The following is a 16915-nucleotide window of genomic DNA, read 5'->3' on the forward strand; positions in this document are numbered from 1 at the left end:
AAATTGTCCAAACTAGAGCTTCCCTATTCCAATCATCATAGGCAGTCCAGAAGGATATTGTAACTGTTGATATCAAAAGTTTCCAAGCCTCAGCATGACCAGTTTCACTCACCTATTCCAATTCTGCAAAAGGTCATCAATAATGTTTTTTGGTATGATACATAGGTCTGAAACTCAACTTTAAAAGATAGGTAATCCATTTCATTTAAAGCTCTCTGCAGCTACAATCCAACCATCTTTTCAATTACCTTCTCTTACTTAGTATTAAAAGCAGTGACTAAAACATATGCTCCACTGTTCCAAATTTGTTTCCATTTTTTTGTGGTTTACCGTAGTGTTCATAGTGCATAGTCTTCAGGCACAGGCTTTAACTTTACAGGAATATGCACTAATAGGGTGGAAAACTTGAAGTTTTAATATAAGCAGTGTAATTTAAAAAAAACTTATTGGAAACAGAATCATTTTGATATTCAATTTTTCCTTTCATGTGTACACTATCTAAATGGGATTATATAAATTTTATCTCAACACAATAATATTGCTACAATTATTGTTATTTCCATTATAATATGTATAACATTATAGTCAAACATCAATAACATTCTTAAGTTAACATAATATAAGACTGTTTCTAAAAGTAATCTTATTTTGTATTCAGTATGTGCATACAGATATGCCCATACAAATATGTGGTGCCCCTACAGTCAAGGGATGAAAATTCAGACATATGATAAATTATTAAGCAAGGACAACCTGTATTTACTTCAAGACTGGAGGAAGCTCCATATATGCATTGGGATATATAGAGTTTCTTGTGACACTGAAGTTAACATGACTGTAGAGATTCAGGTATTCAGAAATCCCATATTGAACACACGTCAAGATTTGCCCGACAAAGGGCCAGGCCAGGTGTGCCTTGTCTAGCACCGGGAGGAAGAAAATAGTGAAGGTCAGCTGGGGTGGCAGGGGTGATAGAGTGGCCAAAAGGACAGAGATTGGGGGAGGAGATAGGTGGGAATGGACAGTTGAAGCAGGATAAACCTGGCAGGGCAGGAGAAGCCTTGTCTATCAGGTAAACCATTTCTGAATCGTTCCCTCTCTTTCTCTGTCTCTTATTCCTCTTCTTGCTATTGCCAGGATTTCACTGAATCAGTTGGGTAAAAAATGATTTTTACTTGTTCCACTGACCTTCTGCAAAATTAATTTATGAACCATTTTTAGAGGTAGGCTCAAAGCACACAGGTATGGCAGTCAAGATTGTTGTCTGAAATGTCTTCAGAGTGGAAAGACTGAATTTATTGTACAAAACAAGTCACAGCCATGTGGAGGTGTGGAATCCTGCTCATTAACTTTGGAAAAATGGGGAACCAAAAAGCACAGTAAAAAAATTAAATTTTAATAATGCTAGTGATATTTTCTAAATCCTTCTTGACAGAAAGGTTCTCATTATTTTTATCTGTCTCAGAGTAGAGTTCTTTAATGTCATTCTCACAAATGGCCTTAGCCATTATTGTTTTCTTTTTCTTTCCTTTTTTCATAGCATTCAAGGAAAGTGGTGGAGAATGAATATATATATATATATATATATACATCCAAAGACAGAAAAGGGAATATATATATAAATGGAAAAATTATGTCCAGGGTCTAATCATTCAGGTATTTTGAAACAGTTGGCTAATTGAATTCACAGTTAAGATTGAAGTTTTTGCCTTTGTATTACAAGAGTTGGAATTGTACTATCTGGAGATTGTTCATTTTGTTTCCTTAAAGTTTGTAAAATGTAAATGAAACCAAGGTTACCACAGTAATTATTTTCTTCCCGATAGCTTTTTGTCTGTGTCTGTTATGACTAGTGAAATAAAGCAGATGGCTATTTTTTCTTCTTAGATTCAGAACCTAGGTTCTGAAATCCAATCAAATTAAATCTTCATTACAGTCAAAGATCAGCATAAACAGGGTGGGGAAAGTCAATGAAAAACAGAAATAATATATCAGAATCTTAAAAACTAATCATAATTGTAAAAAGCAACGATGTAAAATAAACACTATATAGATCTAAATGACCCTTTAAAAAGGGATAAGAGCATTAGAAGATATAGGGGAGCATAGAAGTTAGCATGTGGCAGAGTAAATCTATCACAATACAGAGTGCTCTAGTATGACACACTTAGATGCTTATTAAGATTAGTTTACGGCACAGGCCAACATCTGATGGATTTTAAGCACTGCTGTGAAGAACCTGGCAACATTACATGTGATAGCAAGGTTTATATCTGAAAGCAGTAGGGAAGTACAGAATTGTCCTGTGCACTCTGGATATTTATGTAATAATGGTGAGGTGAGGCCTGTAGAAATGTCTCTGTAATACAGGCACTGGAGAAGCATATGCTGTGTTGTTTCTACAGTATGTGTCCAGATTTACAGTGGTATCGGCATTCCTGGTAGGGAATCTTCATGTATCAGCTTTCAAGGACAGCTGATGGGTGGGTATGACATTGTGCCAGAGTGGAGGGCAGAGTATTTGTTGGATTTACTGGAGACCCGGGTAGATCCACTTGGCACTCTGTGTGCGTGAGATGCTGTCTAATGAGTGCTTTGGCCTGATCATACCCTATGCTGCATGGAAAATCTGGAGAGAAGCCCAAGGATGAGATTTTGGTTGCCACTGCTTTTTTCCATGTAGACTGAAAATCATCCCTCATAGTCAATGGGGCAAGGCTAAGGAGAAAAAAGGATAGTTTGAGCCAATAGTTGAGTATGGTCACTCACGCTCTATTTTCCATTTTCATGAGACCTGTCTTTTAGTCTCAGTGGCATTAAAAAGATCTTTTGAGGGTTGAAGAGCCGACCTTAGGAATTTGGACAGAACAAGTTTCAGTAAAGCAGAATTGAAGAAGTTATGAAATTGCTTGACTTCCAATAATTTGAGTGCTGCAGAAATATAGTGACCACCTCTTCTCTTCAGGAATTTAAGGAGAGCAGATAAGTTGCTCTGTGCATTTCAGTGATGTAGTCTCCATGGAGTTTTGTACAGTTGGCTGAATAAGACTATTCTGAGGTACTTGAAGAAGAGCCCCCAACAATCTTATCACCAATTGTGCTCCAGAAATGGCACTTGATCTTTTTTGGAAAATGTCCTTCACACTCAAATAGAGAAGAGAGCAGAGGAGCAAAGGTCTATTAGGCTCTTTGCCAAACAAGCGAGTAAATCTCTTCATTATTGGCACCTGGATGCAACTTTATTTAAAAAGGAGCTCTGAGCTTGTTTCACTTTGCTGGAAACAATGTTGATTTCCATCTCTTGTTTGATGTTCCTGTTTGTGTAAGAAACTTTGAATCTCTGATCTGGCTGACAACCCTGACCTGACTCTTGGAACCTTAGACTGGAATGTATTGAGAGGAATTATTGAAAAGCTAATCTGTTTGGTGGCTGTATTTTGCCATTGTTGATAGCTCTACTTTTTTGTCTTCAGTCAACCATTTCTTCCCCTGAAGAAATGGCTTGTCTTTTTTTTAATAAATATTTTATTAATTTTCTAATTTTACATTCGTAAGTACTTAATAAACAATGTGTTCTCCTGGGTCCATTAGTAATTCAGTGGTACATATTCTTCAATCTAGGCCCAATATTACACCATCCAATGCTTCCTCTCTTCTTCCGGTAATACACATTTTCTCACATTAGGCAAATACAATTCTTATTGTTGTTAATACATATACAACTGAATATCAACATCTTTATTACATTTTCCTAATAATGTCAATAATGTCGGTTTAAAATATCTTTTCTAACCAAAATATATCTTAATTGCATTTGCATTTAATATCCATTTCTTCAATTAATATCAGGTTTTTCCCGCTTTTTAAAAAATTTTAATTTCTCATCAGTGTTCAAAATGTGTCTATCACTTATAATTTCTCATAATAAGTTATATTTGGGTAACCAAAAGCTTCCCTTATTCAAACCGTCTTAGCATTTTCATATTTCCCTTCTCATACCAAAATATAATATTCTAGTTATAAATCCTATCTTTCTAGTTGTAATAATACTCCTATTTCTAACAATTATCTATTCCCAGCCATGTTCAAACATCTGATTAATAGTGGAATATCCCATCTAATGGGTCAAAACCTGTATTTTCTTCAGTCTTACTCTAGCTTTCTTCCTTTGCCAACTAACTTTCCAAGTCAATGCATTTGAATAATAAAGTAACTCTTCCTCTATATTGTTTGGAATAAGAAAGACAATTTGATTAAAGTATTTTTGGAAGGATGCTCAGCCCATTGATATTCATTAAACAGCCTCCCTCCTTCTCTAATTTCCCACAATTCTCCTAACAGCTCTATCTTCCATTCAATCAGCTCTTCTTTCTTATCCTCAAGTATGTTCTGACATCTTGACAGGTAAGATATCTTTTCCACTTCCTATATCACTACATCTTTTAATTTGTCTGAGTCTGTCTGTTAGTTCCTTTCTTTAGGTCCTTCATCTTTGGATTGGCTTCCTCTGATTTTCCTTCTATTTTCTGGGTTGCTAGTTCCTTCTTTGTAGTCATTTTCTAAGTTTGTAGATTTAGATTAAAGAATTATTTTTATCTCCTTTGTGTTATTTTTAGTCTCATCATGAGCTAAGTCAATTGTCTCTTGTATTCATTTTAACATAGAAAGAATTTCTTTCTGAAATTCATCAACATTGTTTTGCTGGTATGTCAAGCTGGGGACTTTGGGGACAGGTGTTAGGGATGGGTTTTTTACCACTTGAAGCTAAGTATGGAACATCCATTTTGTTTTTGTAGGAAGTCTTTATAGTCCAATCTATTGAGGGAATGGGGTGGAAATTCCCCTTCCCTCTCTCATCGGGGAGGATTCTTTGCTTTAGGTGTTTTTTCCCCAGGAAAATGTCTTAAAGTCATAAAGAGAGGGTAGGGTCTCACTTAGTTCCATCCACGTTGCTTGAAAGTTGCTGGTTAATGCTTATTTTCTTCGGTTGTCAGCAGATTCTGACTGGCCACACAAATGTACTTAGTCTTTCCCCTGTTGGTTTGGAGGCCTTCCTTGGATCAAACGGAAGGGCCGCCACCCTCCTGCGATAGAGGGTCCCCCTCCTTCTCCAGTGCCTCTTTGAGGCAACCTTCAACCCTTTTTAGGGCCCCCAGCACTGCGAAATCAAACATGAAAGATGGAGCCCCCGTCTTCTTGCACCTGTAGCCTCGACGTCAAACCGGAAGTCCTGGCTTGTCTTTTCAAATATTGTGCCAAGCTTGTTTTTACAGCTATCAACATATATCAAATTGTGGAATTAGTAAATATTGGGATTTGTACATTATAGTAATAATTATAATTGATATCCAGTATACCTAATCTGTCATTTCAGTTCAAATTTCATTTTCAGGATTTTCTGAATGTTTTGATATATTTATTTCTAATGCTTTTTGAAGGAGTCTTACATAATCACAACATATGGTCCTATTTTGTTACTGCATTTCCAACATAAAAGACTAAGTTTCTTATGCCAGGCTGTAATTTTAGGCAAATATTGTTCTGTTCTGCTTTCTCAGTATTCTTCTCTCCCTAGAGTATTAACTTTGCTTTCCATTACCATATTAGCATGATTGCCTAGGTATAATTTTCTGCTCCACAGTGTGGTACAAAACTTTATTCCTTTCAGCAAAGTAAATATCCCTTATTAAATCTGAATTAGACTTCATTGTGATTTCTGTGATTTCTCACTCCATTTTAGAATAGCAATACAAAATAAATTCTTGGACAGGCCATCAAAATGTAGGATATTCAGACCTACATGCTCTATAATCCAGATTGTATTTTATGAGCATCTTTCTGAAAGTTTTAGTACAAAGAGATTTGAGAATAGATAGTTATATAGCAGGCATGTCAAATGCCCGGCCTGCAGGCGAGATGCGTCTTGCCAAAACAGTGCCCATCCCATTGCCGGCAATGGGGAAAAAGTCATGATACGTTGTGCAACATCACATGACATCACAAGTTTGACATGCCTGCTATATAGTATGGAAAACCAATTTCTGCCCTTTGATCCTAATAATTCAATCACTATAATTACATTGGATATTTAAGATTCCATTTTTTCTATTGTTAATTTTTAACAATAAATTTAAAAAGATGTTTTATTTAATTTTCATGTCAATTAGTTTGTTTTGTATATGAGTAGATTTTCCTTAACAGTCCATTTAGGGCTACTCTAGTCTAGTCTATTTAGACTCAGTTGTAGTCATAAGTAAATGACTACTTCTATTGCACTAAATAATGTAGAAGATTAACATTTAAGAATCTTAAATGTTATGCCTTTCCCCTTAATGAATGTAGCTTTGTTTGTTTCCTAAGGGATTTTAATGAATGATTAACGTGGGAATATCTTAATTATATCATATAATGACATGGAACACTATACTGTATTTTTAAATTTCTGCAAGTATAGCCAAACTGAAAAATTCTTCACAAAATGGATGCATAAATTATAAATATGTAATTTTGTCACACTAAATTCACACAAAACAATAGCATTGGCAAGACTATAAAATCTTCATTCATTGGCATCCTTCAGTCTCGAGAGACTATGGTATTGTGCTCTGGAAAGAGGTCCTAAAGCAGCTTCTGGTATGGCTAAAAAGGCCAATTTGAGAGTAGCAGTACCTACCACACTGAGGGCAGATACAATCTGTCCCCTGTCCAGCCCCCAGATTTCGCTGGTTTCAGGACTGCCTCTTTATCTCAGCCTGCCGCGCAAGTGTCTCTTCTTCTTTTTTTTTTATTGAAAAGTTTTAACATACAGTTTATCTTTAACAGTCCCCCCTCCCCCCTCCCTCCCTCCCTACCCCTCCCCCCCTCCCCCCCGACTTCCCAGAGCTAAATACAAGGTATAGAAAAAAAACAAAACAATCATAAACAACCATATGCTAACAACCATAAACTCTAAAATCCATCACTCTCTAGCTTATACAGGATAATACAAACCTTAATGATATTAAATATATATAGAAAAGAAAAAAGAAAAAAAAAGGAAATAAAGAAAGAAAAAGCGAAGGAAGACTTATTCAAATGCTACATGAAACTTCTTAACCCTATATTTGTTCTGGATGTACTCAACCCATTTTCTCCATTCCATAATATAACGTTCTTGCGAGTGATCTTTCAAGTAAGCCGAAATCTTTGCCATCTCTGCCAGGTCGGAAACCTTTAAAGTCCATTCTTCTATAGTCGGCAATTCCTCTTTCTTCCAATATTGACCTATTAAAAGTCTTGCTGCCGTGATTAAATTCAACATCAGCTTAGTGTCCACAACCGTAGCCTCTGTAATTATTCCCAACAAGAAGAGTTGCGGACAAAACTTTATCCTTTGCTTGAAAATCTTCTGCATATGCCACCAAATTTTTATCCAAAAGGCCTTAACCTTTTTACAAGTCCACCATACATGAAAATATGTTGCATCTTCATCACCACACCTCCAACATTTTGGTTGATAATTCGGATACATGCTTGCAAGCTTTTTAGGATCTAAATGCCATCTATAGAACATTTTATAAAAGTTCTCTCTTAGATTTTGAGCTTGTGTAAATTTTACATTCCTCACCCAGATCTTTTCCCACGTGTCCATTGTAATAACTTCTTGGATATTTTGGGCCCATTTTATCATGCAGTCTTTAACAAGTTCTGTTTCTGAGTCAATTTCTATCAATGCAAGATATATCCGTTTAATATGTGCTGGACCCTGATTTCTGATTTGCTTTATCAGATTTTCATCAGTCATTGTAAAACCATTTTTCTGATCTTCTTTCCACCTGGCCCGTAGCTGAGTATATTGAAACCAATTCTGAACAATCTTCTCATCTCGCAAGAGACTATATGGTTTCAAACACCAGACATTTCTTTCCAAGTTTAGAATCTCCTTGTACGTAGTCACATCATGTTTGAAACCAGCATGTATATTTTCTATTGCGTGTTTTGGAATTGCCCACAATGGTATCTTGCAGTCTAGCTTATGTCTGTACTTCTTCCAAACTCTCAGCAATGCCTGTCTTAAAATATGCACTCTAAACACATTATCTACCTGCACTTTCACTTTAAGTTTAAAAAGTCCATTAAGCTCGAGAGTAAAAATAAAGATCCTCTTCACCTTTTCCTCTTGTACCGCTCTGCCTGCTCCTTTTATTCCAGGGTCTTTCCTTTTGGCAGGGGTGGTCGTAAACGCCTGGCTCTGCTCCAAGAAATCCGGAGCAGAGACGCTGACCAGCTGGGAGCAACCCAGGCTACGGGGGAGTTCGATCCTTCAGCCGCCCAAGCTTTAAACTCAGGCGGCCCCGGAGAACTCGACCCCTACCTGGGGCCTCACCCCCTCCTCTTCTCCCGAGGAGGGGGCTTCAAATTCACCCGAACAGCTGATCGGCGCTGTTTCCGGTGAAATCTACACAGCTGAGCCGCGGGCAGCCCGAAAAGGCTGTCTCCGGCGCTCCGCCGCCACCGGAAGTCTCCCGCGCAAGTGTCTCTTCGAATTGGAGAAGGGCATGCTGCGTCTTTAGCCTCCAGGCTAAACGATCAGAGGTCAAGGTTTGCCAGCTGTTAATGTCCATTCCCAAGGCCTTTAGCTCCCTCTTGCAGATATCCTTATATCGCAGCTCTGGTCTCCCTCTGGGGCGCTTTCCCTGCACTAGTTCTCCATACAGGAGATCTTTCGGAATCCGACCATCGGCCATTCTCACAACATGTCCAAGCCAGCATAGACATCACTGTTTCAATAGTGTATACATGCTAGAAATGCCAGCACATTCCAGGACTGCGCTATTTGGAACTTTGTCATGTCAGGTGATGCTGAGAATACGTCGGAGACAGCACATATGAAAGGTGTTCAACTTTCTCTCCTGTCGTACGTAAAGGGTCCAAGACTCACTGCAGTACAAGAGTGTGCTCAAAACGCAGGCTCTATAAACCTGGATCTTTGTATGTTCTGTCAGCTTCTTATTAAGCCAAACTCTATTTGCAAGTCTGGAAAATGTGGTGGCCACAGACTATAAAATATGGTCTAATATCTCTTGACCTGCAGTTTATTTTTGAAAATTATATTCCTTTATCCTTGAAGGGTTGATGTTGTGTGTACAGAGTTTATCTGCACCCTAATATAGTATACCAGGAGTTATCTTTTCTAGTGTCAATTCAGAAGTCAAGCCAATCTTGCCCATTTTTCTGTTTGGTGGTTTGTGACAAATTTATGCTAAAAGCGTGTAGGCAGGACTCTAACAAGGATGACCTAAATTTAATGATTATGATTAATAGTAGATCTAGAAATAATAGATAAAGCCCAGGTTCTGCTGGGTGCTATTTGGATGAATCCATGATTAATTAAAGAGTCATTTGTTGAAATCAAGCTTTATAAATCCTGTTCTTTCTCCAGAATAACAAAAATCAATAATTATTGCAATAGCCCAGTCTTACCTAGATTGTGGAAATCCGGAATAGATTTTGTCCAGTAAGATTTATTTGGAAAAGTTTTTCCCCTATCATTTCTGGTGGCACATTTGCTCAGAAAACTTAATGTATGATTTAGTTCTCATGGGTGCAGTTCTGTTATCCAAGTCTCTGAAAAACGTTTTTTTTTTAATCCGAATTTGTTGCCCAGCTTTATTATAACAGCAGTTTGTGGGTCTGTAGGAAAAACTTTGTGAATTCTGTATGTAGGATGTGCAGAATCAACAGATAATTCATCTTAATATCAGCAATATTGTGATTCATAATGCAAGCTGGGAGCATCCTTGAAGTTTTAGTCACACATTCCTTTTAATTTGGCCATGCACTCTTTTAAAGCTACAGTGTGCTAACTTAATAAAATGCAGCATGCAAATGCACAAGTTTTTGCCTTCAGGCATTTAGCCATGATGTTTCTGTGGTGTCTCCTTTCAAGTATATATTCTTTCTTAAATTATTTACCCTGTAAACATGCTTTGCATTTTCAAAGGAGGCTCTGGATTCCCTGTCTGAGGGAGTTTGCTGAGGTTTTTTAGGTGAAAGGAATCTAAAGTTACAGATAGCATTTGTTTTTTTTGCTAGTGAATAAGCTATGTGGTTTTTTGCAGATGATGATGAACCTTACTTTTTTTCTTTCCCTCCTCCACTTGAAATTTCTTGTTGCTTTGCCTGGAGCTATACCCACTGGCAGTGTCTGGCTGTGACAGTATTAGAAACCTCTTTACAGATGGGCCCTGTCAATGCCAACTCCATTGTTCTGCCATCTGAGCTGGTTTGATTACAGAATGTTACTGAAATCCCACTCAGCACCCCCAATTCGTTCCTTTAGTGCCCTGGGTTGTTGATTTGCAGTCTGAAATGTGCTACTGGCAGAATCAAAGTTTTTCATGGTCTATTGTCTCCTGTTGCCCTCCAAAGTGGAGCTTTGCTGTTCCAGCAATATTTCCAAGATGTTATTTGCTCTGCTTCCCTAGTAGTGAAGCAATGGAACCAACGTAACTTTTGCAACAATGGAAAAGAATCTGATTATTGAGTAAAATATAAAAAATAGCGATAATTATGAAAAGGAATTTTGACAGCATCCTTCCTATTTTATGATTAATTTGTTCTGTTCAACGTTGTATCCTTAGATGCAATGAGCTAGCTAATTCAAATTCCTCAAAGTTAACCTTTGATATACATATCCTACATTTGCACTTTAATGGAACATTTAATTAGCAGATATAGGTGGGGGTCTGCAAAGATTTGTCTTCTCATGAGGAGGATTTTAGAAACAAGTTTGCCGATTAACTAATCTTGCAATCAAGTATGCAGCCAGAAAATCAGAACTGAAACATGTGAAGAGATAATTTCGTTTATTCTTTCCCCTGTTTAATTTAAGAGTACTGAAACACCAATAACTAGGTCAGATATGAGGCAGTGGCTTAAGAACGCTAGCATCTTAGATATGTGCATTTGTCCAAATATGTGCTCAAATGAGGAAATATCATCTACACTTAATCCTCTGCACATTAGCATTATGGATGCCTTGCAGCTCTCATCCCATACATACAACGGTTGTCAGCCACAGTTGTATTAAAGGCATATTACTCTATTTTATTTAAGGCTGAATTTAAAAGACTCTTCATGTTTTTCAATGTGGTTTTTTTTGCCCAGTTTCAATTTTCCTAAGGTATTCCCCCCCACACACACACACACAGTATGGATGAGATGGAGCAGACAAATCTGCAGGCTGCTTTTCATGCAGTTAGTTACTTTGGTCAAATAGTTGTCTCTCAAGTGTTGTTTTAGAGAATACGCCATATGAAAAGGGAAGTAAAATAACAAAGAGAATGAATGAAAGAGAGAGAGAGAGAGAGAGTTCTAAGCTCAGGTGTTAATCCACATTGCAAACTAATAAAAAGTAAAGTCCCTTTAATTAGCTTTAGTTTGTTAGACCATTAAATCTTTTCTTTTTTTTTCCTTCGAAGCAAGACAGAGAACTCTGCTCCTTTTGGCAGAGTAAATATTGCCTGTTAAGTTTGAATTAGCTGTCATCGTGGGAGAATTAATGCTGTGCTATCCTTTCTAGTGAGGAAAGGAAAAATAAACGAGACAGATCTTAGTTTAGCTTTAAGTGATAAATGAGGACAAAGCAGGCCATTCATCTCCTGCTAGCAAAGTGGACACAAGCACTAAAGCAGTTTTGCGGAAGACGTGTCAGCAAATGTGATCATTTTGTAACCTGTCAGGAGGATAGAGAGCTGGTCCTTTTAAAGTGTCACAGGGGAGTGTGTTTGTCTGATGTGACAGTTTTCATCCATCCATTTATTTTATTTTTCCTAAGGTGAATGTTGGAGCAAGAGGGAACACTGGGAAAAAAAAAAAACAAGGAGTGATCTGAAATTGATTTAAGACTTTCTCCTACTTTCCAAAGCATCTTGTCCTATCTCCATTAGTATCTAATGGTGTACAAGAAATTACAATTTATAGATTTTACAATTTGCAATCTTTAAAAAAAACCTTAGAGGTTTTTTTTGTCAAATATATCAGTTTAACTAACTGATAAGTAAGGCTAATAAATTTATTGTACCCAATCTCATTGAAATTTTCAATAAAACTTTCTAATATTTATTCTTCTTGTATCTGATTCTGATTATACTGCTTCTATAGCCAAATCATTCTGACTAATATCTTATTTGAGGTGTATAGATTAAAGTGCTGTATTGGATTATTACAAATATCTCCTACAAACAGTCTTAATTTTTCAATCATTATTATGTTTGATATTAGTTACACTTACTCTGTTTCGAGAGCTCTTAAATTACTCATTGTCTTTAAACAGTGATGAGTGATTGCTTGTATGCTAACAAAATAACAGAATGGTGAATAACACAGTGTTATTGCTTCTTGAATCTTTTTATTGCTCCCTCCTTACTATACAGCAGGATAAAGCTTGCCTTATTACTCTGTCTATGCTACTGAGACAAAGATGACTTTTAGAGCATGAAATCCACAGTTTAACACTTGCTTCTTTTTAATAAATTATCCTTTTCCTCAAAACTAACTTGATAAAAGTAATTGCATCATATTTCCATCATGATAATGCTTACTTCATGGCAAAATGTCTTTTCTGTGGATGAAATGGCAAAATTATTCCAGAAGATGCATAATGGTTTATGATATTTGTAGATAATATGACAAAATCCTTTTCCTATGCAATCCGATAGTCAGGAGATGGATGGATGGATGGATGGATGGATGGATGGATGGATGGATGGATGGATGGATGGATGGCTGGGTAGGTGGCTGGGTAGATAGATAGATAGATAGATAGATAGATAGATAGATAGATAGATAGATAGATAGATAGATAGATACAGGTAGTCCTCGACTTCCAACCACACTGGAACCCAAAATTTCTGTTGTTAAGTGAGACATTTGTAAAGTGAGTTTTGCCTCATTTTATGACCTTTCTTGCCACAATTGTTCATTGAGTTACTGCTGTTGTTACATTAGTAACATGGTTGTTAAGTGAATCTGGCTTCCCCATTGACTTTGCTTGTTAAAAGGTTGCAAAAGGGGATCACATTAGCCCAGGACACTGCGACCATCATAAATATGAATCAGATCTGAATTTTGATCATATGACCATGGGGTTGCCACAATGATCGTAACTGTGAAAAATGGTCATAAGTCACATTCTTCAGTTCCATTGTAACTTCCAATGATCACTAAATTAACTGTTGTAAGTTGAGGACTAACTCTGTGTGTGTGTGAACATAGGTGTCTTTATGTGTGTCTGTGTGTCGTACGTACACAGAGAAAGTTTAGATGACTAATTAAACAATGATTTACATAATTTATGAATATGTTTTATAGTCCAATCTGTTACAGAACTGATAACCAAATTAAAATTTGGGGGGGCTTGCACTTTTTTCCTAAAAAGGTACAGCTGGAAAGAGGACCAATCCAAAACTGTGGCAAAGGCAAAAGAAAAAAAATGTAAGGGGTTTTATGTGTGTTTGTGTGTGTGTGTGTGCGTACGCATCACTTTGTTTCATTTGGGTTTACCATTCTTTTATAAAAGAAGGAAAAAGTAATATTCCAGAGAAAATAAAGATAATGGAGAGAAAGAAGTGGAATTTAGTTTGCACCAACACCATCAAGTGCATCTTCCATTAATTTTCTATTCTTGCAAACAGAACACTAAAAAAATGAAGAGATGAAATTATTTACTCATTCCTCAGAGGCAAAAATAAGCAAAATCAATATAGCAAATAATCTTAAGGGCTGCTTATCTATGTTTTGTGGGAAATGTCCATAGAAAATCAGTTGACATACACATCTTTTATTGTCTTTTACCACTTTTCCTTTTTTCTCCTAGAATCATCCAGAACCGGATTTTGCTTGTTATCTTGGCCGTCATCATCATTTTTGCAGTCCTGATGGTTGTTTTTTTTTCTGTCAGGAAACATTGATATCTTTGTTTTTTGCTAACCAGCAGCAACCAGCTTCATGAAGACAAAGTGGTCACATGAATCATTCTCTTGCACTGAAATGGCTCTCCTTCTCAAAGCCCACGGTCTATCTCTGGTGGAAATAGCAGAAGTGTATGTGTCATTATTGGCTGCATGTTGATTAAATAATTGTATTTGGTTTAGCAATATTTCATAATAGGAATTTCCATATTTAGCATATGGAACTGCAAACATAATTATCAGCTATGAAGACTGCCATCATAATTGCTGAACTAAATTTAAGGTTTAAGGGCAAATAATTTACCCTGATAATGACAACAATTGACACCCACGATTTGTACTGAATTGGTATTTAAATCCTTATCAGAATCCCCTTTTATAATCCTGGAAATAGAGGCAAATAAATAAATCCATACACATCCCTTGTCATTTTCCTAACTCTCTAATATATCTATAAAAGCAAAGAAGTTAGTTTCTAATAAATATACCACTTTTTTTTGAAAGTACAGTTTAATGTCCATGGTGAATTTACTATTTCAAGGTTTATCACTTTTCTTACCTTGATTTTTCATCTGCCCTATGTTCTGAATTGTCAGCTAAGTTTTTCCTATACCATGACATTACACAGTTAGTTTTGCTTTGTACTATTGTTATTTTAATGTATATGGAGTTCAAATCAAGAACATACTGTTTAATATGTTTAGGAGATCACTTCACGTAAGAAAATGATGACATTTAAAAATCTGCGAATTGTGCTAGAATCAATGTGATGGTACTGTGGTTGAAAGAATATTCTGAATGAATTGTATCCAAAGGTAGTGGTCATATGTTAAAAAATTTTTAAATATTTTTGGATAAAATCTGTCCACATTACGCTCTGTAAAATAAATTAAGCCAGATTTCACTTATCTCCCCTTAGCCTTGTTTTCATAATGATTTTGCCCTCTCATGTCACATCATCTGCATTTGGATACTGCATTGTAAGCCAAGTCATAACCAAGTCCTTATTCTTGTACCCTTTGTATAGCCAAGGTAAGTTTACTGTGTAGTCTATGCAGGAATATTGTCCAATATTCCTGATAGACTAGTCAGTTTACCGAGGATGACCTCAAAATCATATTTTCAGTGAACACACATATTGCTTGAACACTCCTATTACTTTATTATGTGAAAAGCTTTTTTTATGTCTGTGCACTTTTAATATATATGACATAATGGATAAGCTCTACAGTCTTGGAAATAAAATCTAGCATTAAAACTGAATCTTGTGTGATTCTCCCCTACTCATCTGTGTAATTCAAATAAGCAGTTTCCTCCACTGCCCCTAATAATTGTCAATCCCACAATCTGTGAACATATAATGTAGTATCCACACTTACTAGTGAATTAACTTTATTTGGTTCTCAATTTCCCTGAATATTGGGAACTATGGAAACTGTGTTTCCCAATGTTCCTTGAATTCATTGGGCTTTGCTCCACATATTGCAACAGCTTTTAAAACCGTGCTGTGCTATCCACAATAAGCTAAGGAGAGATGATAGAGAAAAAGAAAGCTATAGGACTGTATTTGGAAGAACTACTGTATATTCTAGCCCTTTTCAGTATACAATCCCTGTTTGGTCAATTTTTTTCAGCATTAATGCCACTGTTTGCCACATCATTGTAAAATAGTTTTGGCTAATGTCCCTTTATATCCTGGTGCATATTAGGAAAGGATAACACAATTACCTAATAATAATCATGCTTAGATAGTTATCATTTTCCTGGATAGGCAAGCAGGAAATTTTCATGATAACTTTTGAAGTTCACTATTTATTTGCAAAGATTTAAAATTGTTATGGAACAAACTAAACCATAATTTATTACAGAGGCACAGAATATTGGCAATCACCTGAAGGTCATAAGAATCTAATAGCTTTATTCTATCTAGTATTTAAAATAACACTTCCATGATATCCTTGTTCAAACACTCTGGAATGGAATTTGTCCCTAAACATGTTCACTATACCCAGGCACAAAGAACTGAATAAATTTAATGTTGATGTAGCTGAGTCAAATAAAACGAGTGTAACTTAGTAAAGAAATTCAAGATGATGAGATTCACAAGAGAAATGTTGTTTATGGAAAAAGGTTAGGGCATGTATGTCTTCAGATAAATCATTTAAGTTGTGTAAACAGAACCATAGCTTTTACCTTCTTAATAATAGGGAAGGGCTGAGTTCATGGGTTCTGGGCAAAAGGGGATGAAGAAGATGCTTTCCAGTGTTAAAAGTAGGTATCAAAGCAGGTCAGGGGATGTACATTTTCACAAATCCTTTGTTCTGAAAACAGCTACTGTAAATATAAAGTTCAAAGAAAATATATTAAATTGTGTTTACAGGCTATTTATTATTGCTTCTCGTTTTTCTTCATCTTAATGCCAGTGGTGAAATCTGCACTTAATCCTCATGTTATATATCCAGCTAGAACCTTTTTCCAAAAAGATTTCTTCTGTATTATTTCAAAACTGTAACTATAACAGTCCCTTGCAGAAATGCAAAATAGTCCTGAGGATTTATTTTAAAAACTCACAGCACTTTTAATTCCAACTGTTTATATCTTTGCTAATCAGTTATACTCCATAGGCATCATAAAACAAATTTGTCACAGTAATATTCTTGTGCTTGATGATCTGATAATCAAGCCAATGCCTCAGTATATAGACCTTCTGTGATGTGTTTAGATGTGCTGATTTCTAAACATCTTACAGAAGCCATAGAAACAGTTTATGTATGAATTTATCCTAAGAATATGTAGCACTAATCCAAAAATTTAACATAACTAATTGCTTACTGATGCTCTGTTTCACCCAAACTAATGAATGCATGATAAAGTTGTGCATTTTATGTAAACCTACAAAGAAAAATCTCATTCTCTCAAGTATACTCCAGTTTAGATATCAGATGTTGATTATGAGCTTAGGC

The 16915-nt window shown here is 36.1% G+C and overlaps 1 protein-coding gene across 3 annotated transcripts in view; it reads left to right on the forward strand.

The window, feature by feature from the left end:
- VTI1A (vesicle transport through interaction with t-SNAREs 1A) overlaps positions 1-16330 on the forward strand; it is a 251646-nt gene extending 235316 nt beyond the window's left edge. For 2 of the 3 annotated variants that reach the window (XM_081329029.1, XM_081329027.1), the window contains exon 8: positions 13859-16330. Coding sequence is in view for 1 of the 3 variants with exons in the window: in XM_081329027.1 (XP_081185153.1) it covers positions 13859-13952 (94 nt within the window). In the remaining 2 variants the exon portion in view is untranslated. The remainder of the gene's footprint in view (positions 1-13858) is intronic. The other variant, XM_081329028.1, reaches the window with a different exon arrangement.
- The last annotated feature ends 585 nt before the right edge of the window (positions 16331-16915 follow it).

The sequence above is a fragment of the Vipera berus genome (genome assembly GCF_964194415.1).
Source record: "Vipera berus genome assembly, chromosome: 5".
Taxonomy (NCBI): Eukaryota; Metazoa; Chordata; class Lepidosauria; order Squamata; family Viperidae; genus Vipera; species Vipera berus.